The sequence below is a fragment of the Myripristis murdjan genome, chromosome 11 (genome assembly GCF_902150065.1).
Source record: "Myripristis murdjan chromosome 11, fMyrMur1.1, whole genome shotgun sequence".
NCBI classification, from domain to species: Eukaryota; Metazoa; Chordata; class Actinopteri; order Holocentriformes; family Holocentridae; genus Myripristis; species Myripristis murdjan.
Window position 1 is genome coordinate 5806671 of NC_043990.1, and position 26856 is coordinate 5833526.

The window sequence follows — 26856 nt, forward strand, 5'->3', positions numbered from 1 at the left end:
TGCTCAAGCTAAACCACCGGTAATGCATTGTAAAATGTTGGAGGTAAACTGTTTTTTCCCAGCTCCTGGTCATGTAACTTACTGCATTAGTCTTTGGTCTGCATACAAGCGGAGGATTTTGAGTAATTAGTGGGTCATTAATTCAAATTCAAACATGGTTTCATGAAGATGGAGACAGAACACCTCTTTAATGAATAACACTGAAGCTAAATTGGCTCATTTCAACCCTCATGCGTTTTTATAAGTCCTTGAGCCATGGGGTTGATGCAAATTATGAAATGAATCCCTCGGTTTAATCATAGTTAATTGAAGGAAAATTAATTCAGGAGGTAAGCAGACCTACCTTCCATCTTCCACGACCCGTTATATCAAACAGGCTGAGAACCCAGCAGGTTAACACTGCAACACTTCTGTCAGATTATCTTCAAATGACGTTTCCAAAACAAAATACACACCCTTTGAAAAATGCAAGTTATTTTCATAAAATGTTCAATATCTCAACATGAAAGAAATTATGGTAGTTTTTCAAAAGAAATTGTAGATAAAAGCTTTCTTGAGGCTGGAGATAAGGAATAAAGAATTTCTTTCTTTCTTTCTTTCTTTCTTTCTTTCTCAACTAAATGGATATACACTATATGGACAATGGTATTGGGCCACACCTCTTCATCACTGAGTTCAGGTGTTTCATTCAGTCCCGTTGCCACAGGTGTATAAACTCCAGCAGCTAGCCATGCAGTCTGCCTTTTACAAACATGTGTGAAAGAACGTCTGGTTCTAAAGAGCTCACTGAGTTCCAGGTGCTGCTGGAACAGTGATGGAACAGGAAGCCACTGCTGCAACAAGTCAGCTGCTGAAGCTTCTTCCCTCCTAGATATTCCACCATCAGCTGGAAGTGGGATTATTGCAAAGTGGAAGTGTTAAGGACAGAGCGGTGTAAAGCGAGTTCTGTGGAGCGACCAATCAGGCTTCTCTATGTGGCGGTAAAGCCTTCCCAGAAGAGTGGAAGCTGTTCCATCTGCAAAGGGGGACCAACTCCATTTTAATGCCTCTGGATTTAGAATGGGAGGTCAGAGAAGCTCCTGCAGGTGTGATGTGAAGGTGGCCCAATACTTCGGTCCATATAGTGTATGTATTCAATTGTATTCATTGCTGTCTTTTCAAAGAATCCCGATCCAAAAAGCCTTCAAGCGAAAATGAGGAAGCACTGCTAGTTTTCCGATTTTGTACAAACTTGCTCCTTAACCATTCCTTGAAGTTCACAAGTGTGTTAAATGAGCAAATATGAACAAAAAACGAAAATGAGCAAATTAGTGGGTCTGGAACCAGACAAGCTTTATTGGGTTTAAATCGTACACACACTCCTGCAAAAAGGTGTTTTTGTTTTCAGGAATGAGGAAAATTCTCTATTTGATGCCCATGTATTTGTGTAACTATATTTGCTTTCTTTTCTTTTTTTTCTTTTTTTTTAACAAGTTTCAAGAGCCCAGGGGTCGTCAGACTCATTCAGGACATAAATGACCATGTAAACTTTCAGAGATTTTCTACCTTTATAATGTAAACATGTCTTGGGTACACTGCATACGGCTGGTACAGCATGGATATTTACACCCCAATCACAGTTAGAGGAAATGTCAGCATTGAGAAAAGAAAGTAAACATTTCAAAATCACTGTTTTGCTGCATCCAAGCGCTCTGCTGCTCTGTTGTGCTGTGATTGAAAAAGACTTTGGGCTCCGATTCCTGTTTATTTTGATCGGAAAACAAACTCAGTAGTAGGCTACACAAGTATATCGCTGTACGCAGCAGTGGACGTCGGTGTGTGTAGGTTTGTCTGCATGGTTGTGTATGTGCACTACGCAGCATGGACGCTGAAGCTAATTGGCAATTAAAGGAAGTCGAAAACATCTCAAAACATCAGCAAAAGCTCTCATACTCAGCTGCTAAATAAGTTCCTGTTTTCATTGTCCACATTGCAAATATTCATAAAAGATGCTAACCAACAATGCAGAGACATCGCAGTTCATTTGCTACATTGGTTTTTCTTCAACAGTGTCATGGGCTGTACTGTAAGCATAACATTGAGTTTCTTTTTTTCACAGGTTTAAAAATGGCTACTAACAACGCCCTAAGCCGGGCATGATTGTTAAAATGCTACTGAAGATTTAAAACAAACAAACAAACAAAAAAAGAATCTCTAAGGAGTAAAGGACTAAATTTCCAGCCCATTCTCATTCTCAGGTTGTGAAACACCACAGCTTGGTCACGCCCCTCTGCGTCTTGTGAAGACATTAAGGGCACCCTTTGGCATCTGATAACGACACAAAGGACACCCATTAGAAGCCAAAGGTGCCCCCTGGTGTCAGTATGAGACACGGGGGATGGAGATGTGGCATAAAGAGCAAGACAGTCCACAAAGGAAGGTGGTTGGTGGGGATGGCAGGCTTGGAGGCCACAGGACCTTTAATGACTGCCGTTTCCAGCAAGACCATAAATATGTGACCGAGACCAAGTTTCAACCCTAACCCCAAGTTTTGTTGCTGAAAAGTGACCTTTCCCTAACCTTAACCACATAGTTTTGTTGCCTAAACCTGACCTTTCCCTAACCTTGACCAAGAATTTTTGTTGCCTAAACCTGACCTTTCCCTAACCTTGACCAAGAATTTTTGTTGCCTAAACCTGACCTTTCCCTAACCTTAACCAAGAATTTTTGTTGCCTAAACCTGACCTTTCCCTAACCTTAACCACATAGTTTTGTTACCTAAACCTGACCTTTCCCTAACCTTAACCACATAGTTTTGTTACCTAAACCTGACATTTCCCTAACCTTAACCACATAGTTTTGTTACCTAAACCTGACATTTCCCTAACCTTAACCACATAGTTTTGTTACCTAAACCTGACATTTCCCTAACCTTAACCAAGAATTTTTGTTGCCTAAACCTGACCTTTCCCTAACCTTAACCACATAGTTTTGTTGCCTAAACCTGACCTTTCCCTAACCTTGACCACATAGTTTTGTTACCTAAACCTGACCTTTCCCTAACCTTAACCACATAGTTTTGTTACCTAAACCTGACCTTTCCCTTACCTGAACCAAGTGGAGTTTTTATGTTTAAACCTATTCTCTCCCTAACCTTAACCAAGTTGTTTTGTTACTTAATTAACCCTAACCTCATGACACTGACACGTGACAAAACCAAAGAATCTTAATGCATCTCATCCTGATGCTGAAGGCTACCTTTGATGTCGGTAACGAAAAGGGCGTGGCCAAGCTGTGGTATTTAACAGCCTGGGAATGAAAATGTGTTGAAAAGTCACAGCACAACACAAGAACATGAATGGGTGTCAAACTAAAAAAAAAAAAAAAAAGAAAAAATAAAGAAAGAAATCATCATGTTAGCATAGATTTTCAGGAAGTGAGGAATACTTGAAGTTTTGCTGACACCCAGTGCCAAAGCCACACGTCTGTCACACTCTTCTGTTCTCGGCTGCTGTGTAGTGTGGCTGGCCTGGCCAATGCCTCAGTGTGGGAAGCTAGCAAGGCTAAAACCTATTTCAAAATACACTGTGCAAAATGTAAATATGGCAACTTACAGTATTCATATCAATGAGGGTTGTTCATTGTCACAAAAGTGTCCTATCTTTTGGTGAGCGAGTACATGTAAGAGTATTTACAATAAGTTAAATAAATAAATAAATATAAATATGGGGTGGGGACAGTGGGGCAGGAGGTAATTAGGAATTGGGTTGCCAACCGTTATGCTACACTGTAGGTTTTTTCTCTGTTTGGCTCCCATGTAAAGTCATGTGCCTCGCAGTGACATTTACGCCCTTTACTTCTTCAGATTCCTTGTGGAAAACCAGGAAGATTCAAATTCCATTTCAAATCTGTCAATTCAGGAAGCTTATTGTTTGTAAATTATTGTAAATAAATGAGAATAAATAATTTAAATGAATCTCCACATTCTCATGAAACACGCCACTGATTTATGTCCCGTCTAGACAAAAATATGATCGTCACATGTTCTCATTCCCAATTAAATATCATTATATATAAGTCAGGCTGTGCTGTATTTTCTGATTTTTGTTTCCTGAATTGAATGGATTCAAAAGGAAGGCGGTCTGAACCTGGCTTCAAGAGGTCTGGTATCTGGTATCTGTATGTCACATTATGTACATGCCAAAAAAAAAAAAAAAAATTAAAGTCTCACTTCCATGGCAACCAGTGTCAGACCTCCATGGCGGCCATTTTTTGAACGTTCGCCACGGTAACAGGAAGCGCCTGTCCTGTCATCGCTATGGTTACATGCTCAGTCGACGGAAACCTTCGCAAGCTCCTACAAAAAAAAAACTCTCCAAGCGCGCGCGCCGTAAAAAGTCTCTTCGATTGCATTCCCCCCGGTTGGTGGACATTCATCCCCGAAGCTTCCCTCTCGAAATACAAACAGCTTAGAAAATTCGATAGCTAAAACATTTAAAACATACGGTAATATTTACACCTCGGCATGAAAGACGTACGTGGTTAAGGTTTCGTCACATCTGCTTTCGGCAAAGAAACTTGGAAGAGGGGGAAGGGGAAGAATTTCTATACAGTTTAAGTATAAATCTCTATGCATATACAGTTTACTTCTGGGTTTGTGTATAATATTTCTTATCTTGTGTTTGCAGGGCATGGCGCAAGGGCAAAGGCTGTACGCAACAACGATGGGCAATTTTTCTGCCAATATTCACCTTAAATAAGTCATATTTTAACACAAAATGGATGTAGAGCCGATTTGGATTTTGGTTTCGGGTGAGGGCGGCGTTGCCCGTCTTTGTTGCTTCAGCTTATTGCCTGTGTGCCACGGCCCGGATGATGAATGTACCTGTCAGCGACATTCCTCTCACCCATACCCCCTTCCTCTCGCCACCCTGCCCGCCTGCTGCTGCTGCTACTCATCAGATCCCTCATTCATCCCCTCCCATGTTCCCTCCCTGCGTGTTAAAAGTTTGTTAAAGTGTCTGTCTTCATCTCAGGCACAGCATCAGTGGTGAGTCATCCTCCACCCACCTGCCTCTCCTCTCCCCTCCCCTCCTTTCCTCTCCTCTCCTCTTCTTGCTGCTTTCCTCGTCTTCTCCTAAACCTCCCTCCTTCTCCCTCCTGTGCTGCTCCTCTCTCTCCTCCCACACGCTTCAGGGGTACAGGATTTTGTGTCTGTGAATGCGAGTGTGTGTGTGTGTGTGTGTGTGACCTCATGGTGTGTTATAGCAGTAACGGAGCCAAACTAATCCCCCTAGCTGTGTTTTCTCCCCTTCCTCCCTCCCCTCCCCTCCCCCTCGTGGATGTAGCCTAGCATGGCGAGGCGCTCATTCGCATGTGTGTGTGGTAGCGTGGCGGGGGCACGGCGGAGGGCGGCGCCGCCATGGGCAGGGACTGGGGCGGGGGCCCGCTTGGGTGAGGGTGGGGCTGGGGGTAGGGCTGGGCGATGTGGGAGTGCGAGGACCTGGATAGGGTGGAGGTGGCGGTGGCGGCGGGGTGGAGAGGGTGTGGGTAGGAGGAGGAGGTGGAGGAGGAGGACGCCGGCTGCAGCTGGTAGCTGGCCGCCGACGAGGGCCCCGAGGACGAGGGCGTCGGCTGGGAGCTGCCCCCCGATTTGGGCGGCGGCTGCGGCGGAGGCGTCTGGTTGAGCTGGATGGAGATGTCGGAGGAGACGTCGGAGGCGCTGCGGCCGCGCTGCGGGGGCGGCCAGGAGTCGGGGTGCAGGAACTGGCCGCTGTAGTCGCTGCACTCGGACAGGCGGGGGCGGTAGAGGGCAGGGTGGGGCCGGTACAGCTCCTCCTCAGCATAACGCTTCATGAAGAGGTAGACAGACATCACTCCTGCACCCTGGGATGGACAGATGGACACACACACACACACACACACACACACTGGTTACTGCAATGTCAGATACACTTATATGGGCTTTTGGATGGTTTGTGCAAATGCATTTACCATGGCCAGCACTTGAATCTGATTGGCTTTAGGGCGTGTTGGACCTCAGTAGTTCCTGTTTAATTCACTGTTTTATTACATTCGGGGTTAGGTTTATAAAACTTACTTCAGCTAATTATGACAACAATAAAAGGCTACAATAGCAACTTGTGTTATGTCAGCAGTTAACCCTGACATAATGTTCACAAAAGCCATTTTTGTCTCGATATGTGCCATATTTGATCAATTTTGTTGCTAGGCCGTTCCTGATGTTATATTGTGGTTATACACACAGTTATAGGCTAAAGCAAATGCTAAATCAAACACTAGCCTGTTGTCTGAATGAACTGAATACATGTGCACAAAAGAAGTTTACATAGACTGTCTCTGGACCCTAAAACAAGTATTACTTTAAATACTTCCACACTGAACTGCATGCTTCTCCCATGTTGATGACGTTGTGTGGCAAAGTGGGAGAAATCGTGCAGAAGTTGCAAATGCAGAGTCTCCACATACTTTCAGCACATCTATCCTTGAATGAATTACCTCTCCCTATTTTTAAATTGTTGGCAAGGGGCCTTGGTATAAGTGTGAGGTGTGAAACTTTCACTTTACTTCACTGCAGGGGGTCCCAGTCCACTGAATAACACGACCTCCACCTTGACTGTTAATTCTGTGTATCAGGACACCTCACCATGCATTATCACTGAAATGTTCTACATTTAGAGCCATTTTTTATGTGACTGGTTCTAAATGTTAGTATGTAAAATTGCACAGCACAAGGTTTCACATGAAATATTTTGTAGTTGTATCGGTGCTTGTACTTGTTGTCTATCACAGCCTTCATATTGTGCATGTTTTCATCCCAGCTCATCTGCACAGAATGCTTGACTGTATAACTGCTCATTATACATTCATTATAAGTATGTATCAGGAGTGCATGATGAACTGCATAATGCATAATTGTTTTGTTTGTGTTTGAAAACCGACATATGGTAAACTGCTCTAACAATATGGCTTATGATGATGATGAACAGATGTTAATGAAATCACTGAGTCGATAAGAAGATGGAGACCTACAGGCAAGCACAGATACATAAAAAAAAAAAAACAGAGGCAGAGATGACATCCCTGTTGAGAGGAATCCATGAAAACACAGCAGCTGTATTACTACGGGGAATAAAGACTGAACTCGAGAGAACCAGCAAAATCCCGTGCGCAAAAAAGCCTTTATGAAACATCAGCATCAGCACCGTCCTCCTCCCTGAGCTGCAAAGCACCGTCATCAGAAAAGAAAAAAAAAAAATTTGGATTTTTTTTTTTTTTTTGCAGAGAGTTGACAAAAAGGCCCGCTGCTCCTCGGCGGAATGAGCCATTATCAAAAATGTATTCATGTTTTCACCCGGGCATCCGCAGAACATTCACAGCTCATTCACTATTCATCCACAACATCAGCGCGACAACCGGCCTGAAACTTGAGAATGCTGATGAACGTGTTTGTGTGTGTGTGTTTGCATGTGCATGTGTGTTTTCCAAGTGTGTGTGTGTGTGTGTGTGTGAAGGAGATAGAGATAGGACATGTGTATGTGTGTGTTTGTAAAGAATCATGTTTTTGTAAGTCCCGTGGAGAGAAGATGAGGACAGGGAGGGAGAGAGAGGAAGATATGAGAAAATACGAGAGAGGAGAAGAGAGGCGAGGAGAGAAGATAAGAGGAGAGGAGATACCAGCGGAGGAGAGGAGAGGAAAAAGACAGGAGTGAATGGAGCGAATAAAGGAACAGGAGAGGAGGGACAGATGAGAAGAAAAGAGAAAAAGGGCAGGAGACAGAAGAAAAAAGAAGAGTAAGAATGGGAGATAAGAGAGAGAACAGAGAAACAGAAAAAGGAGGAGAAAGGACAAAGGATAAAAATGAAGGAAAGGAAAGGAAAGGAATGGAAAGAAAACAAGAAAAAGAAAAGCAAGCAAGGAAAGGAAACAAGGAAAGAAAACAAGAAAAAGAAAAGCAAGCAAGGAAAGGAAACAAGGAAAGGAAAGGAAAGAAAACATCAAAAAGAAAGGACTGGAAAAGAAAGAGAGATAAGGAAAGGAAAGGAAAGGGAAGGAAAGGAAAGGAAGGAAAGGAAAGGAAAGGGAAGGGAAGGAAAGGAAAGGAAGGAAAGGGAAGGAAAGGGAAGGGAAGGGAAGGAAAGGCAGTTAAAGGGAAGGAAAGGAAACAAGGAAAGGAAAGGAAAGGGAAGGAAAGGAAAGGAAAGGAAGAAAAGGGAAGGCAAATAAAGGGAAGGAAAGGAAACAAGGAAAGGAAAGGAAAAGAAAAGAAAGGAAAGGAAAGGAAAGGCAATTAAAGGGAAGGAAAGGAACAAGGAAAGAAAGGAAAGGAAAGGAAAGGAAAGGAAACAAGGAAAAGAAAGGAAAGGAAAGGAAGGGAGAAAGAGAAGATGAGAGAGGAAGATGAAAAACAAAAAGAATGAGGGAAAGAAATGAACAGCAAAGAAATGAAGAAAGGAAATGAGAACGGAAGGAGAGAGCAGCAAAGAGCAGAGACTAAGAGAAGAAAGGAGAGGAGAAGGAGGAGTGTGGAGGAGAGGAGAAGGAGGAGAGGAGAAGGAGGAGTGTGGAGGAGAGGGGATGGGGGAAAGGAGAAGGAGGAGAGGAGAAGGAGCAGTGTGGAGGAGAGGAGAAGGAGGAGAGGAGAAGGAGGAGAGGAGAAGGAGGAGTGTGGAGGAGAGGGGATGGGGGAAAGGAGAATGAGGAGAGGAGAAGGAGCAGTGTGGAGGAGAGGAGAAGGAGGAGAGGAGAAGGAGGAGAGGGAGGAGAGGAGGAGGAGGAGAGGAGAAGGAGCAGTGTGGAGGAGAGAAGGAGGAGAGGAGTGTGGAGGAGAGGGAGGAGAAGGAGGAGAGGAGTGTGGAGGAGAGGAGAGGAGAAGGAGGAGAGCAGTGTGGAGGAGAGGAGATGGAGGAGAGGAGTGTGGAGGAGAGGGAGGAGAGGAGGAGAGGAGAGGAGCGGGGGAGCAGCTCGGCCCCAGCAGGAGCTCTGTGACGCTGCGCTGCGACGGAGCCGTCGCCCTCAAGTATTCAAGCTATTAACATTTATGAATATTGATACAGGCGGCTGATGGGATCCTACGCTAGCACTTTGGAGTGTGTGTGTGTGTGCGTGTGTGTGTGTGCGTGTGTGTGCATGTGCGTGTGTGTGTGTGTGTGCGTGCGTGTGTGTGTGTGTGTGTGTGTGCTTTGCTGAATAATGGTGAGTCGGTGTTTCAGCAGACTACAAGCAATTTGTGTGTGTGAATATGTATGTGTGTGTGTGTGTGTGTGTGCGTTTGTGCTGATGCTTCAGTGTGTTTAGCTAAATGGTAGTTGGTCGACGTCCCAGCAGACTCTGAGCAATCTGTGTGTGTGTGTGTGTGTGTGTGTGTGTGTGTATGTGTGCACGTCTGTACACATTACTGTAATTCTTTTAGTCAGTAATGTAGCATCAGTAAATGTTAAACATCAGTAGCTATTAATGTCAGAGCGGACTCGGTGTGTTTATGTGTTTACATGCAAACACCTTCAGTGTGTGTGTGTGTGTGTGTGTGTGTGTGTGTGTGTGTGCTCTCCTGTGTTAATAATGTACTTGCACACAAATTCATGCCCATGTTCATGCATTTGTAAACATCTCTGTGTACACGCAGCGCATCCACACATGTTTATACTTGCTTGTCTGTGCTAATGTGTGTGTGTGTGTGTGTGTGTGTGCGTCTCACCTCTTTGAGCAGGAAGGAGGAGGCGGCGAAGGCGAAGGACCAGCCGTAGTGGTAGTGGAAGAACTGCTCGGGCTCTCTGGGTCTGTTCATCACCTCGTCGTTGATGCTGGAGATGTAGAGGACCAGCCCGACCACCAGGCTGAGACCTGAGGACACAAACGTCACGTCACCGGGAGACAGAGGCCAAAACAAAACAAAAATAATAATACAAGCATCATCAAATCATAATAAACACAAGTTCGAAACAGGAGTGGCAAGAAGTATGCACTTTTTTAAAATTCCCACCCCTTCCATACCCATTATAATTTATATATCTTTTTTTTTTATATTTTTATTGCAGGATTGCACAAAAAGTTGATTCATATTCCATTACAACATTACACATGTACAAAACATTTCACGTTTTTTTTTTTTTTTTTAGACACTAGTGCGGTCCCACAAAGTTTACATATTTTGTGGTGAGAAACAACAGGAAAAAAAAAGATGGTAAATCAAAAATAAACAAAAGAAAGCGATAAAAGGAAACTGAAAAAAAAAAGAAAAAGCAAATACAGTAAAATAGGGAAAAAAAATAATAATAACATAGAATAAACAAATACGTGTATGCATACAAAACATATCGGTCTACACATACATACTTAAATGCATACACACATATACACCATTCATTCTCTTCAGAGTTCTGTCATTTCTTCAGGGGATTGATCTTCTTCTTTTTTTTTTTTTTTTGTTTGTTCTCCATATATTCAAACCACCTATGACATCTTTTCAGATATTCTAGTTCTTGATTTCTAATTCTATATGTGATTCTTTCCATTTCTAAAATATTGTTTACTGTTAATTTCCAGTTATTTCCAGTCACTTCCAGTTTATATATCTATTACATCTTTATCCATATCAGTCTATATATACTACATATTTATCCATATCACTGTATATATGCTACATAGATATCCATATCAATAAACATGTTTACCACAGCCATTAAATTATATAATCATTGGTCTATGATCTTCAGGTGTCTGATGTGTAGTTCAAGCTCTGCTGGGAAAAATGACACAACCCTGTCTCTAAAAATTCCATTCTCATCTAAATAAACTGCATTCTCAATTACATTTCAAGGGAAACATACTTTTTGTCGCAAATTACATTTATTTTTAATCAACTTGTCTTGTATATCATGTTGGGTGTCATTTTAGCCTGTTTTATTCCCTTTGGCCACCAAAACTTCTTGGTTAAGGTTTGCTAAAATGAATGCAACTTAACGTAACGTAACACAACATAACTAAGCGTAATATGAGCTAAAAATGCAGACCACTCTGACTTAACAAATTATTGGCAAGGCAAGGCAAGTTTATTTGTATAGCACATTTCAGCAACAAGGCAATTCAAAGTGCTTTACATAGAGCATAAAGACATTAAAACAATATAAAAGTGACACAGGAAAACATACATAAAAACAATTAATAAAAAAGAAGCTAAAAGGAGAATACGATGATAAAGCAGGACATTGAAAGTTACAGTGCGGTGTAAAATATTAACCCTTAATGTGGTTTAATGGAAGGCAGCGGCAAACAGAAAAGTCTTAGCTGTGATTTAAAAGAACAGAAAGATCTACAGTTTTCTGGGAGTTTGTTCCAGATATGTGGAGCATAAAAACTAAACGCTGCTTCTCCATGTTTAGTTTTCACTCTGGGGACTATCCGCCACACCACCTTCCTCCTAATGTGGACTCTTTATAATCCATGACAAAATTACATTTGTCTCGAAACGCACCTGAGAATGCAGTTTAGTTATATGAAAATGTTATTTTTTGAAGACCGTCCTGAGATACATGACTGTAACAGTATTTGCTTGCATATAACCAAAAATAGTAATACTAGAAAATACTGAAATGGTACTTATTCTGACTCAGTAATGCAGGTAGATTACAAATGTCACCCAAGACCCTTGAAGGCGACTGCACACACCAACGTCTGCATATTCTGGAAATGAGTTTTTACCATTTATCATTTTCACCTGAGGAAATCTATTTCAGTCACATGTTTATGGTGATGTGGTGAAAACGTATTCTTGAGAAGCCGAGCATGATCAGAGAGAGCAAACACAGCAGCACAACATCAGTTCAACAACTAAACTCCCACTTATTGTTTTAATATTTAACATCATCTTTGTGTTTTATGGAATCCCTGGACAATTCATCCCCCCACTCTTGTTTTCAGTCCGCATGTGATTTTGCCAAAATATGTGTTTTCTGTGCTTTAATTTTTGTTTTTTCCAGCCCTCATGAATGTGTGACCAAAGTACGAGCCTCAGTCTGTAATTTGACATTGACTAAAAACCAACAAGTTAAACAAGGAGAAACACGGCTGTGATATTTTGCCCTTTGGTACCCTGAAATTCTAATCCTGTCAGAGAGGGGCTTTAGTCTGCTCTGTGTGTGTGTGTGTGTGTGTGTGTGTGTGTGTGTCTGCTTGTGTATGTACATGTTCAGAAACTGGCATAATGATAATGTGTCCTCATTCTAGTGTAAATAGGCTAGAGAAAACCCCGACAACTGGTCGGGCTGTGTCGAGGAGATAAACAAGGACACAGACAGAAAGATAGACACACACACACACACACACACACACTCATGCACACACACATGCACTCATGCACACACAAGAGAATGCAGGTCCGCCTACACGCACGCACACACACTGCACCATGCACTTCTGCTGCTCGCGGTCAAAGACACACAAAGTACACACATACGCATACACACACTACCCTAATCACTGACACACACACACACACTCACACTCACACACAGTGAACCCTCATTAGGAGTGTGTCAGTGCGTTCTCCCCTGTCGACAGACCGGACACTGCAGCTGACCCCTAAAATCCTCCAGCAGTGAAACTCTGCTGGTCTGACACACTAAACAGAACAGGAATAGAAACTCTGCTTCCCCTCAAAAATCACCCCGCAGCTCTCCAATCACTTCACATCATTGATGCCTGCACATGTAACTGCATGTTAAACAGGAAAAAGAGACGGCGTGAAGTTGCGGCTCACAAATCCGACACTCGTGTAAAGTGGCACTCGCTGTTCTAAAACTCTGGATCCTCCAAAAGAAACACAACGGCCCCTGGTCTGTTTTAAAAAGACGTTAGGTAACTCGTGTCTCTTGCTTGCTCTTGTAAAGGTTTTCTTGCAGAATGGATATACATATATATATATATAATGCTTTGGATAAGAACTCTTAATATGCACACACACAGATGTTCACCAGCGTTAAAGACAAATAATTGCTGCCAGAAAAAAAAGGGGGAACCGTCTTTTGGAAACAGATTATCAGGGAAGCCATCTGGTCCTGACGGGCGACACGCGCTGAATATTGTTTGCTGCTGCAGTTAGAATGGTTAACATGGGTTTAATCAAAGCTGGAAAATATTCTTTAAAAAATAAATAAAAAAAAAACTCAGACAACAGCTTCGATGTAGCTGATGGAACAACAATGTTAAAAAAAAAAAAAAAAAGGTTGGCTGAGATGCCAGATGAAGAATGAAGGGAGCCCTCAGACTCTTACAGGCTGCAGTTAAAGTAATAATCTGTGATATTTTCATATACACACATTTCCGTTTTACCACTCTGCTCTCTTTCCTGCTGGACCGGATGTGATGCATTTTACTGGTTTCTGGTTCATTCGGAATAAACCAAAGAAAAACGAACCCTAACCCTAAAAACTGGGTTGTTCGAACGGCGATGGCCACAATGACTCAACAGACAAAGACAAGAGTGCCAACTACAGAAACTCAAACTTCATCAAGAGAAAATCCAAGTCCTGCCCACACCACTTCATTTGATTGACAGGTGATCTCTGGGAAATTCAGTGCAGAATCTCCACAAATGAGAGCGCTTAGTGAACAAAGAAAAAAAAAAAAAGGTGAAACGCATGGAATCACACGTTAACTGCCAATGTTTGTTATCGCCTCTCAGCATTTTGCAGTCTGATGACAGTGGAGACCTTTCAGCGAGATAAGAAAACAGAGGAAAAAGGAGATGAAGAGCCAGAGAAAGTTGGCAGAGAGGAAGAAAACACAGAAGAGAGAGAAGAGAAATAAAAGAAATGAGAGAAAGACCTGTCATGCTCAGTGGTGGCCAGCAGATGGCAGCATTGTGGCTGACTGCCGCTGTCAGCAGCAGCCTCTACATCACACTGCGTGGGCACAGCATGTGTGTGTACACGCACACAAACACACACACACACATGCACATAGACTTATGGAAGAGAGGATAGAGAGCAAGAGAGACAGAGAGAGAGAAAAGGAGATGTTTTATGGAGGAAAGGGAGAAAACAGCTCTTGCACAGCCACCATATTGTCACCTCGGGGTGCGAGTCGACTGATGGGCAGTTTCCATGACACACACACAAAAAAAAGCGCAAGTTGGCCGAGAAAACAAAAACAACTGCACAGCAATTCGGTTTAAAGCACTCCACGTCTGCACGAGGTCATCGTGGCAGAATCCAAGTATAAATCAGTTTATAAACCCGGTGACTCCTCTCTTCACCTCTGAAACTAACAGCATCACGTGAGAGAGAGGCCGCTGAGTTATTTCTTTGTGTTGTTTTACCAGAGACAGGAGGTGTGTTTTTCATCAAAGGAAGCCATGCATTATTTCACGCACAGCAGGGGGGCCCAGAAAATATGGAACGCTCCTGGAGTCACATGGTCGCAAAAAATAAATCCGTGTGCGAACCCCTCAGTTTGCAAACCCATACTGCATCCTCAAATTCAAATCTACACCCTTGGATTAGTAAAGCTTGCCCTCAGATTAGCAATCCACGCGCTCGTGTGACCTTTTTCTGCAGAGAGAACGGACCATGTGATTCAGCTCAAAGTCAAAGTGTGACTCCATTTAAGGATTTATTCAATTCTAATGTTATTCAGTGTTAATTGGTGCTTTGTATAGGCTACCTCAGTGCCTGTATTGTATAGTGTACTATTTTTAATTGTGAGGGTGTGGATTCATAAATTTCATGATACAGTGTATGAATTAAGGATTAAGGATCAAAGATCAAGGATATCTTTATTATCATAGAGGGTCAACACAATCATCAGACAAACAAAAAATTATACAACATAAAAAATACACACTGAGATATTTCAAAAGGTAATTAGTGCACCTAAGAAGGCCAACAGTGGCCGGGACAAAAGAGTCCTGTGCGATCTGCATTTGGATTTATTATTTTTTTTTTTTCTACCATGTGACTCCAAGGGTGTTCCATATTTGCTTCACCCCCTGCTGTGTATCAAATAATGCATGGCTCCCTTTGATGAAAAACACCTCCGCTCTATGGTAAACAACCCAGAGAAATAACTGTAGCGCCGCAGTTAAAACGCCGTTTGTTACAGAGGAGAATCGATTTCCTGGCCCCGGTCTGTCTTTGTGTCGCTGAATATCAGACAGACTTTTAACAACTGGCAATATTTTATTTGTTTTTGTTTTTTGTTTTTTTTTCAGAGAGTTGAAACAACCTTTTAAATAAGTGCATATAAAGTATAACAGTGTCAGAACATCTTTTCAACAGCGTCTGGTCGATTACTTTGCACATCAGTGTACAATAGCTTTATTCTCTTTCCTCTTTTTCTTCTTCTTTATCTTTTTTTTTTTTTGTACTTCACTTTTGCTTCGAATGCAAGCGTAATGTGCTCAAGTCCCTGTTGAATGCTATGGTGTGTGTGTGTGTGTGTGTGTCGGTGCGCACACTGAACCGTGAAATCCCCTGTCATCCACTTTGATAAGCTGCTAAAATTGGCAATTAAAAAAATGTTGAATGCTGTTGCCATTCAGAAATACATGTGTGCAATGCATTAAAATGGCTTCTACCACTTTTTAATTTTCCATTATTTAAATTCATAATTCATGTCAGCTTTAATTCATGTTTAATTCATGTCTGGTTATACTGTATGTGTGCATGTGCATTTGTGTTGATGTGTGTGTCTGTGCATGTACACTGATGAGATTATGTGTGTGTGTATATATATATTTCTGTGCAGGCATGTGTGTGGTTTTGTCTGTGAATGTGAATGTGTGTGTGTGTGTGTGTGTGTGTGTATCTCCGTCTGGGCTCGTGACCGTTATAATGAGACGGTGGCTGTCATGGCTATTAAAATGTCCAGTCAGCAGTCCACCATGCTAAGCTAGCATCTGTGGCAGAAATGTCCACCGTATAAAAACAGAAAATAACCCAAACAGGAAGGTGATGTCATCCCGTCTGCTGAGAGAGACAGAATCGAGAGTAGCCAGATCCAAAAAAAAAAAAAAAAAAAAAAAAAAAAAAAAATACCAAGTCCCCACTTCATCAGCTGGACACTCGACCTCGTACTCGAGGTAACCGAGCGGAAACGCCTGCAGGTGACGTCACCCTTTTGGCTGCGGCGACTCTCCCTGTCAGCAGGACTCTGGTACCGAGGAGACGGAGAGCTGCGTGAAACATTTCACAGCCTCACAGTCTCAGCGATGTGACGGGGGGGCTTTTATTCTGTTAAACGCTGACCTTATTTAAACGGGCAAGTTGACTTCAGGTGTGAACGCACTTACAGTCTGTTGTCTCTGCTCTGCGCTGCGATGGGAAAGCTGACTTTTTCATATTTTTGTAGGTGTTTTACACTGAGGTCGATGCTGCCCAGTGAAAAACAAACCAGGATTTCAAATCAAAAGTCAAGAGGACTCACAAAAGAGCTTCAATCGCAGGAATGTACAGTATACTATATAATAATTTTCAATACTTTTATGATGACATTGAAAATTCCCCTTTTTCTGATGACTCTTTTCTGGCAGTGAATGTGGAATGTGTCGTTCTACATGGCTAATCTGGTAGTCCAAGTGGATTACAACAAACACTAAAAACATAATCTGCCCCAGATCTGACCTGGATCTCATATGGAAAGATCTGAAATGCCATATTCTGCCTCCCTTACTCCCAAACACCCTTACTGGGACAACTGGGACAATATGAAAAAATGTGAGTCTACTTCATCCACTAACATTTTACTGAAAGAATGCCTCAGTTCAAGAATTTTGTCCCATTATCATTTTGAAATTGGCTTGGTACCTCTCTTACATGTGGTGGTCGCCATTTGACTCATGTTTTATGCACAGGCTTTTCCCACATTATATTTCTCAGTGCCAAAAGGGCATAAGTGCTCTCATGCCATTTTGATACCAACTGCTTTGTGTGTTCAGTGTTAAGTCCTTTGGTTTTTGATAAATGACTCTAAATTGGTTAAGAGATCGTTTGCGTCCTATTGGTCGGAAAAAGAGTGCATTCGATGTACCGTTTGACATATATATAATCACCATTTCACCCAAAATGTCACTGGTCCTCTGGTTCTCACTCCTCGGTATGCTTTTGAAGAAAACCAACCTCATTATTGACTTACCGGCTGAAATGCCAAACTACATCAAAGCAGCTTTCCAGACTGTTTGGTTCAAGTCATTTTTTTTTTCCTGAAAGCCCACAGCAAAACATCAAATCACTACTGCCCTGTAGTTTCCTTGGTGGAGAGCAATTACATTGAATTAATTCCCTTTCACTTTTGGCCTGCGGGAAGAACAAGGTAAGGTCTGACAACCTGTCATTTGTGAAGAGCAGAGAATATCTGCTTCTGCACGGAGAGTCTTCCATCCAGTGGGCTTTATTTTCATGATTAACCATGCAGAAACTTCACTTTTAACTTGCTTGCTCCACTGAGTTCTGCACTGCTGCATTTTTAAAATCTTATTTAAGCAGTGAGGCGACTGATAATGTAATTAAGAGTCGGATGATGTAATGACTTGAAAATAGTCATGTCAAAATGAAACAAAATGTCCCTCAAATTCTATTAATGCATGGAAGTAAATTGTTGGATGTAACTGTCTTTGCCATCAACATGTCAGCCTGTTATTTACAGTGAGTTAAGACAATAGTGGCCTATAAGACGAGCTGAGAAGATAAAGTTCACAGTCTGGTTAAATCACTCTGTCGTAAACCTCTGAGTGCCGCTGAACGAAGTCGGTCCAACGGGGAGAGATCTTTGGACGAGACAAGAAAACGCTCCTCAAAAGGATGTGCATATATTACATTAATTGGATACAGAAGGATAGTGCTTGCTTGATTTGCTTGTGCAGTGATGCAACTTGTGTGTGCCTTAACATTGGGCAAGCTGCAATTTGTGCGGATAACAAATGTGTTTGATTTACTTTTGCAATAATGCAACCTATGCGTGGCATTACAGCAGCGAGCAGCGCATTTATTTTCTGCAGACCCTCTCTGCAGACCCACACCTTCTAAAATAGTACTATACCAATGTCTGTCTCCCAGGCTGGTTTGCAATTACTAGAAGACACAGGAGAATAATTGGAAAATATGGAAGCAAACCGTGACACAAGATGCCTAGAGACTTGAGTTGTTGCACAAGAGTATAAAAGTGTTTGTTTTAATTGTAAACTCTGTCTGCAATCCTCTTTCCCCTCAGAGAACAAGAAAGTTTCAACTGAATTTCAGAAAATTTAGTATGAGCAAGACTTACTATGCAGGTGTCTTTCATTTAAACGGCTCACTTCATTTAAAGTGTGCACCTTGGGTAAGTTCACAGTCGATGTACAATTTTCTTTGTCAAACATTCAAGTTGCTTCCAATAAGCTTAGTCACTCAGCATGTGTTTGTACGTGCACATTACCTGACAGTATGAAGAATATTCCAGAAACAAAGGCGAGGATGGTGCGCTGCGGCCGGATGTGTCCGATGTTGCTGATGACGAAGGCGGTGAACACGAAGAGCAGGGAGACCATGGGGAATGGAGTGGCGGTTCGTACCATTTCTGGAAGCGGAGGAGGAAGAGGGTATAAGGAAAAGGTTTATACATACATGCTAAACTACATACAAGACTGCAAACAAGCGTGAAAAAAAAAATGCTTGTAAAAGAAAGATGTTTCTCAGTGACATACTGTAGGAGACCCAAATGCATAGATGAGGAAGAAGGCAGATATACAAAAATAGTAAACCAGTACAGGTGTCTAGCTGCCACCTTTCCTTGTAATGGCGCCAGGCATTCTCCCAGGACAGCTCGACTGGTGAAGACTGAACTCCCTGATAAGCTCTGGATCCAGATTGTCTCTGACAGGATCCTTAAGACTGTACCTCTCCCCGTCCAGCAGGCACTGAAGCCTCCCACAGACCCAACAGAAGTTAAGAAAAACAGCAGAGCAAGCAGACTGACTGACCATCCACCAAGGAGGCAGTCTGGTGGCGGTTTTTGCGATGGCTTGGAGGAAAGCTGATGGTTTTCGTGTGGTAAACCGACAGACACACAACGCTCTGCAGCTTCCCATTCAGCGCGACAGAGCAAGTGATTAAATGAGAGGTTCGCACTGGCAGTCAGTGACCTCTTCAACTTCAAGTCAAGCTGGTCAGCGAGCTAGCAGCAATGGAAGGTCAAGTGGCCAAATCGGAGGCTGTGGAGAGCAACCCTTGGCCCTGCTTAGTTCCACTTTTTGAAATGAGTTGAAAAAAGACAAACAGTTACATTATGTCTGTTCTTGCCCAAAACCACCACAATTTTGAGTTCAAAAACTTATCATCCAGCCTACAATTCAAGGTATATTTTTTTTAACATTTCAAACATGAGATCTAATGATACTGTCATTCAAAATCAAACCAGCATGTTGGACAAAATTCGGTTATATATCACTGCAGGTTGGAAGGCAATGAATATTGTATCTATTAAATAAAAATGCTCCTGAATTGCTCATTTTTGAATGAGTAACTGCTCTTACTCAAGTACAATTATTCTCCACTCTACCGACGCCTGGCTGGATCCTAATGGTTGATCCTGTTGAGGATCATCAAGCATGTCAGTGAAGCTTTTAGGACTCCACATGTGGAGGAAGATCCTAAGCGGGACTGAAGAGAGGCGAAGACCTACACCACCTGTTGGCCTGGATTTGCTGTTGTCTGGACACAGGCTGGGAAAGAAGCAAGGCACCACAGCCATCTCAAGATCCTGGCTGACCCACCATGTGGTGTGACCTTGTGACCGAGCTGGGGTTAGGGTTAGGGTTAGGGTTAGTGCTGAGGTCTGTTCCCTTGATCTAAGTCACACACCCTGCAATCAGTGGCATCCAAAACAGGTGAACAGGTGCAACGAAGGGAGCTTGGGGTGGTGAGTTCATGAGTTTTGTCTTGTTTAAGTGTGCTTCAAACTGTCTCAAGAGGGTGTCTGTAAGGCTTCTGGCTCTTGGACTCTTGGATTAGAGAAGGAGAGGATGAACTTAGCATCCTGGATGTATGTCAGATTCCAGTCCATACCACAAATCAATGTCTAGTCAGTATCAGCCACAAAGAATGGCAGTAAAGGGTCAAGAAAAAAACAACAGACCCAGCACTGGAGCAGGAGTAAAGAGTTTCTTAAAGGTTCAGAAAGCCTTTCTAGCTGCAGGGGACCAGCAGAGATAGGTAGGAGATCCCCTGGTGAGAGCAGTCAGAGGCGCAGCAATGGATCTGACGTTCCTATTCAACCGTCAGGAGAAGTTGAACCCAGGAAACGCTGAACTTGCTTGGCAGAAGTAGGTTGTGTCCACACTCTGATGGCCTTGGGAGATGACATAACCCAGTAAGGATTTGTCTGGAGACATGGAATTCACATTTTTCTAGCTTCACATAGAGTTAGTAGTTGTGAACCCCTTGATGGTCCAAATAGACACGACTGAACTGAACAGCAGGGGTGTTGACGATAGTTTTCCATTCATCTCTCTCCTCATGTGGATACGGTTGTGGGCAATACGGAAATACAGCTTGGTTGACATTAAAGGAAGATAATACAAATTCTTAACCATGATGATGTTAACATCATAAATGTCAGTGCACAGGGATAGGTCACCGTCTTTCCTTCCAACAAAGAAGAAACTAGGGCTGGGCGATGCATTGATATCTTATTGATATCGTGATATGAAATTCAATATCGTCTGGGATCTCGAATATTGTAATATCATGATAAGACATAAGTGATGTCTTTTCCTGGTTTGAAAGGCTGCAATATGGTGAATAAATGCAATTTGCTGAACTTTTTAGGCTGTTATAGCTGTTTTATTTTTTGTCTATACCTACTTGGTAATCATATCCACATTACTAATGATTGTTGTAAAGCTCTTGAGTGTCTTTTGAAAGCAGCAACAGTCATCCCTGTAGCGTCACAATATCAATATGAAGGTATTCAGTCAAAGATATTGTGAAGTTTTGCCCATATCTCCCCGCCTGAGAAGAAACCAGCACCTGCAGGAGAAGTGGAAACATGGATAAAGTCAGAGGTAAGAGCTTCTTCGATGTACTTCTTCATGGCCTCTGGGGCGGACAGAGTGAAGATCCCCTGACGTGGAGGGAAGGTTGTAGACTTTTTAATCATTCATTCTGGAATGTGTTTTGAAAACTCAATTGAAAAGAGTTATTTTCCCATGAAAGTGTCTGCACCAGTTTGAAAATCAACTTGAAACCCTGAGACACTGAAATGGATTCCTCTGAATCATCAATGAAGAAAAGGTTAGAGTTATTTCTACATTCAGCAAATAATTATTCAAATTGTCAAATGCAAACACATGGACGAGCTCAATATATATATATGTATATGTATATATAAATATAGCTGGAGAGTGCCAGTGAGTTCATTATGCTTCTTGTTTATCAATACACAAAGAAAGTCTCTGTGTCAATTTATAGAAACAAAATTGGAAACGCTTTTCTCTGCTGGAAATATTGCAAACGTTTTCTTAGAAACTCTGGAACTGTGTCTCATTGAAAACCAATTGCTTTAGTTTGCTGTTTGAGTTTACCTTCCAGTGCAATCACAGCATCCGTAATTACGTTTCATTACTATTCTTCTGAGCAACAAAGAAAGATAGGAAATAAGAATGAAATGAATCGTTAGCATAACGGCACACTCTCCTGAACGTGTTCAGAAACATCCAGGTGGCTGGGACTCACTCTGCGTTGTATTAAGCACAGAAATGCATGTTTTATTCAGTGAAGTTTCCCGCTGTGACGCTACAACGCTATGGTCCGGCGTCCACCTGCGGAAATTTATCTCGCAGCGAACGGGGCAGATGTCTCCCCTGTAGTGTGTCCCAAACAAGCGTGTGAGTTTTACTTTAAAGAGACAGAGCACACCGCCATGGGGGAGGCACTTGGAAGGCGGTTTTATGGAGTTCACAGTGTCAACATCTTAAATCATTAAAACAGCTGCGGGACAAAATAATTCCCTAGGGAACTTCTGGGGCTTTCGATGATCATCATCTGCTTAAGGAAAAAAACAAACAAACATATTCAGTTGACATAGCATTACTTGATCTCTGATTTCTTTAGTGAAAAAAGGATCTTCAGAAATACTTTGGCGAACTGATATTCTGGTTCCTTGGCTACCTAAACAGGCAAAATTGACAAAATCCAGGTTCACTATGAATTTCTGTAATGAGAGGGTAGACCTAAGACCTTAATTGTAATGTCACTGTGTCATTTTGTCAGAACAGACAGTGATTAAAATGGCATTAAAAAAAGCATAATTGATTTCAGCGCGGAAAACAGTCTTGGAAGCATTTGATTTATGAAGGGAGATGGGCAGTCAACCATTTTATATCTCTATTAGTTAGTGTCTGTGCGTGTGTGTGTGCATGTGTGTGTGTGTGTGTGTGTGGTCAACTCACTGAGTATGTTGGCCGTATTCTCTGTAGTAATCTCTATCTCAGGCTCGGTGAAATACTCTGACGCCACACATCTGCCCTTCTCAGGTCCTGAGAGACAGATTAAGAGAAAGAGAGAGAAACAAACTTATGAAAAATGTGGAGAAATGAGGAGAAAATGAAGGAAGGAAGAGAAAGAGGGGAAGATAAGCGGAGAAACAGAGAGAGAGAGAGAGAGAGAGAGAGAGAGAGATGTCTGGCTGTGTGATCGAGTCGGATTTATTTGGGTCTTCTTTGGGTCAGTGAAATATGGAAATATGCGCATGTGGGAATAAATCTGGAGACAAGACAAACCGAAAAACAGAGGTACAAAAAAAATGCGGCGGAGGGCAGAGGAACAGACGGAGTGACAGGAGAGGTGAGGATAGATTCGGAGAGGACGAATGAGAGGATAAACACTGAGAAAGACGAGGGTGAAGAGAGGGAGAGGGAGAGGAGAGAGGAATGAGATAAAAGTGCGAGAAAAAGTGGAGGAGAGGGAGGGACAGTTGGAGGTCAGGAGGTTTGAGAAAAACAAGGTTTTAGCTGCGCCGAGCGAGCGAGAGAGAGAGAGAGAGAGAGAGAGAGAGAGAGAGAGAGAGGACAGGAGCTGAATACAGAGACGCTGCCAACCTGGAACTGTAGGAGCAGCGAGGGGACGCAAACACACAGCAAACACCTCACAACATGCACATGAAATCATGTCGAGTGATGCACAAACACACACACGCTCTCTCCCTCTCTCTCTCTCTCTCTCTCTCTCCTCTTTGTCTCTTTGTCTGTGTCTCTCGCTCTCTGAAGGAAACAGCCATTGCAAATGCCACCAGCGTCCTCCTCCTTTGACCTTTTGTGCCGGGCGACAGACAACAGGGAAACAGAAACATGGCCGCCTCCCCAGAGCAACACCATCATGACCCGGCAAAGACAGCTACAGTAATAAATATGGATGTTTGCATGTGTGTGTGTGTGTGTGTGTGTGTGTGTGTGTGTGTGTGTGTGTGTTCCTCCAGAGCTAAATCCAGTCCAGACACGTCTCTCATATCTGCGCTATGAAAGTTCACTGTAGTTAAAAATCCTCGCAAACAAATCAGTTCTGCTCTTTGTTGCGTGATATACAATTAACAAAAAGTAAAAAAAAAAAAAAAAAAATCTAACTAACTGTAAACTTTAGCCGCGATTTTAATTTCCTATAATCCTCTTTGTGTGCAAATGAGTTTCAGCAGCAAAGCCTCGCTCTGCGTTGTTTATCTAATTAGCCCGCGTGGCCCTCTGCTTTATAATGATCCACATTACACACAGGCATCTTACATGGAGAGAAATATTTCCAGGATCAAAAGTCAACATATTGATTATTTCATAATAAAAGCACACTGTTATGTAAGTTTTGCTTCTATGTGCATGAGCCATGTTTGCTTGTGGTGCAGCTGCTAATGCTAACTAGCTCGCTGAATGGCTGGAAATAAATAACAGCAGAAGAGATAAAGGAAGCTGATCAAAAGGATTACATCAAAGTTTATTGAGTTTATTGATTATTAATTAGTCAGATTAGTCATTGTCACAAATGCATTAGGCTTAAGTTTTTTTTCCAGTCAGCAGGTGGTGGGTATTTGCTTCAAAGTTGCTGCAGTTTTAGTGTGTGTCTGTGTGCATGTATATGCCTGGATACTTAGTGTATCTTCCTTTTTGTTCTGTCAGTGTGTGTGTGTGTGTGTGTGTGTGTGTGTGTGCTTAGTGTGAGTTAATCTGAAGAGACACACAGGAAGGCACAGCATGGTGAATGCAGGTTCCCCAGTTGTCTCCTAAATGGCTCCTGACACCAGTTCCTAACACACTGCGAGCGAACAAAGGCACTTTGTTATATTATATTGCTCTGGAAAATGTCTTGACTCGATGAAAACTGTTTTTTTTTTTTTTTTTTTTTCATAGATATGTCTCACTATGTAAACCGCCAGTGAAGGAAATTTGCACTCTGAAGCTGTATATAAAACTTCACTCAGTGTTATATCACAGCCTAACATCCTAAACATGAATAAATCATAAGTTCTGACAGCTGTATTGATTTTGAATTTATCTGCAGTGTAAATTCTTTGCGGGCACAACACAGAAGTTTTCACCAGCAGCTTAGAAAGAGGCAAACTTGAAACGAAGAAAAAAAAAAGGTGATTTAATGAATTCCTCATGGTTGTGAACCTACCGGCTGTTTGCATTTTCCTGTCGTTCACTTGCAAAACTGCATGTTAGGAGGTGATAATGTGCTGCAAAATTATTCCCACCCCGGGCTGTTTGAATGAAAGCACACTGGCAGAACGTAAAGCACTATGGGGCATTAGTATGGTGCAATAAGCTGTAACAATAACTGGTGTGTGAGTAGGTCCAGGAAAATGGACACAGGACACACACATACACACACCTTGCAGCCCAAATGAACAGATACCAATATGAAACAGTCCTCCTACAGAGAAATACAATTGTATTTCTATTCTATACTATTATTTTTTAGTTTTATGTATTAATTTTATTGCTGTTGGAATAAATTTTCATATGCTGGCTTAATGTTTCTTCTGCAGCTGAATGCATGGGTGGGTCACGCTGCTTTAACAAGCTGCTAATCTTCCAAGCGTTTCATTAGTCTGGGTCTCACAAGGTTTCATTCATCTGCGTTTCAATATCAGGATTTTATTAGCCTGAAGAACAAACATATTGATTGAACCGAAGAACAAATGCAAACAACACACAAACACAGACAGGAAGCAGAAGAAAAGAAGAAGAGGAGGAAGAAGACAGGTACAACAAATAAGTGTAACTAAAATGAAAAAAAAAGTCGGGGCTGACCTGCGACGAAGCAAACCCTCCAGAGGCCGGAGTGCAGCGCCATCTTGACCTCGGTGGTCTGGTTCTGCTGCAGCACGATGCCCTCCTCCATCAGCAGCCAGTAGTCGGTCGACACGGCGACGCCCACCAGGAGCAAACCGCAGGCCCCGAACACGGAGGAGAGCAGCGTCAGGGCCCTCGTGCTGAACGAACTCATCTGAGGGACGAGGACAGGGGAAAGTGTTGATGTTACTGACCGGTTTTTCTCAGCTGTGTTCGTCAAACATGAGCTTTCACGTGATTCATCCGGCTCCGCTGGTATGATTTCAATGAAACTTGGAGAGATGCCCCATCTTGGCACGGTAAACTTTGCACTGATTGGCCTGATGGGGACCTCGATGAAAATAACGCCTCTGCACATACATTGATGCATATTTAGGATTGAAAAGGGTCTCTGCATGGGTGTCCGCCTGAGTAATCTCTATAAACAGACTAAATGTTGTAGAATCTGTAGGTATGGGACAAGATTTTGGTATGTAGTTTGTTCGACTGGTTGCTGTTTGTAGTCTGAATGATTTATGCAGGTAAACAGGCTGTGAGGAGAGAGAAAGAGGCGGAACGCAGGAACACAAACCCTAAAACACCTCCAAAAATGTGTGTGTACTGTAAATGTTCAAAATGTGTAATAAAGGACACAGAAACAGAAATGCACAACGTTTGCAGTCCGATTGGTTTTATAGAGGGAAACAGTCCATGTGGAGAGGCGGAACACATTGGCCGAAATGTAGTCTGGACTTAAAACACCCGCAGAAATGTCTGTGTATTGCATGGAGAAACGTTCAACTCTCATTTCGCATCTCTTGTAATAAAAGAAATGGAAACAGAAATGCATCGTGTTTGTAGTCTGAGTAGTTGCTGTTTACAGTCCAGTTGGTTTTATAGAGGTAAACAGTCCATGTGGGGAGTGAAAGAGGTGGAACGCATGGCTGAAATGTGATCTAAATCTAAAATACCTAACATGCAAAAAGTATAGGTGTTTATGTATTGTGTGGAGAAACGTTCAATTCGTATAATAACAGAAACGGAAACAGAAATGCACAACGGAAACGGAAGCAGAAGCAACACCAGAAGCCCCCAAAAACCGGCAGCTGACCCCTGAAGCTAAACAGCCGTCAGACGAAGGCCGGTGGCTTTTGGGATTTCTGCTCGAGGATCTCAACTTTATGTGAGGTCGCTGACTCTGATTGGTCGACCAGAGGGAGGATGTCAAACGTCAGCATTGAAGAATACCAGATTTAATGTAAGTGCTGCCACACTGTTTTTACATTTGCACTTTACTTTTTGAAGATAAAAATACACTTTAGTCCAACTGACCTGCTACATAAATCCAGCATACATGTTACACTGACTGGCCTGATGGGGGCGCTATGATTAAAGCTGAACATTTTTAACTCAAATGTGCTACATGTGACACCACGGGTCCATTTTTGACTAGACCTGGAGGGGTGTGACAATGTAGAAATATAAAACAACATTACCCTGGCTGGCCTGGTGGGGGCGCTGTCATTAAAAGTGAATATTTACAGTGTGTATTGTTTGTGTTTGTTTG

The 26856-nt window shown here is 42.4% G+C and overlaps 1 protein-coding gene and 1 long non-coding RNA gene across 2 annotated transcripts in view; both read right to left on the minus strand.

The window, feature by feature from the left end:
- Nucleotides 1-1307: 1307 nt before the first annotated feature.
- On the minus strand, nucleotides 1308-4938 carry LOC115367257 (uncharacterized). Its single transcript, XR_003928897.1, has 2 exons — nucleotides 2736-4938; nucleotides 1308-2603 (listed from the first exon to the last, which is right to left on the minus strand). It is a non-coding gene; the product is annotated as an uncharacterized LOC115367257 (long non-coding RNA).
- A 390-nt stretch (nucleotides 4939-5328) lies between these two features.
- cacng7a (calcium channel, voltage-dependent, gamma subunit 7a) overlaps nucleotides 5329-26856 on the minus strand; it is a 33521-nt gene continuing 11993 nt past the window's right edge. The window contains exons 2-6 of the mRNA XM_030064004.1: nucleotides 25269-25464; nucleotides 22422-22508; nucleotides 18410-18550; nucleotides 9699-9844; nucleotides 5329-5865 (exon numbers count right to left, since the gene is read on the minus strand). Coding sequence (XP_029919864.1) covers nucleotides 5329-5865; nucleotides 9699-9844; nucleotides 18410-18550; nucleotides 22422-22508; nucleotides 25269-25464 — 1107 coding nt within the window. The remainder of the gene's footprint in view (nucleotides 5866-9698; nucleotides 9845-18409; nucleotides 18551-22421; nucleotides 22509-25268; nucleotides 25465-26856) is intronic.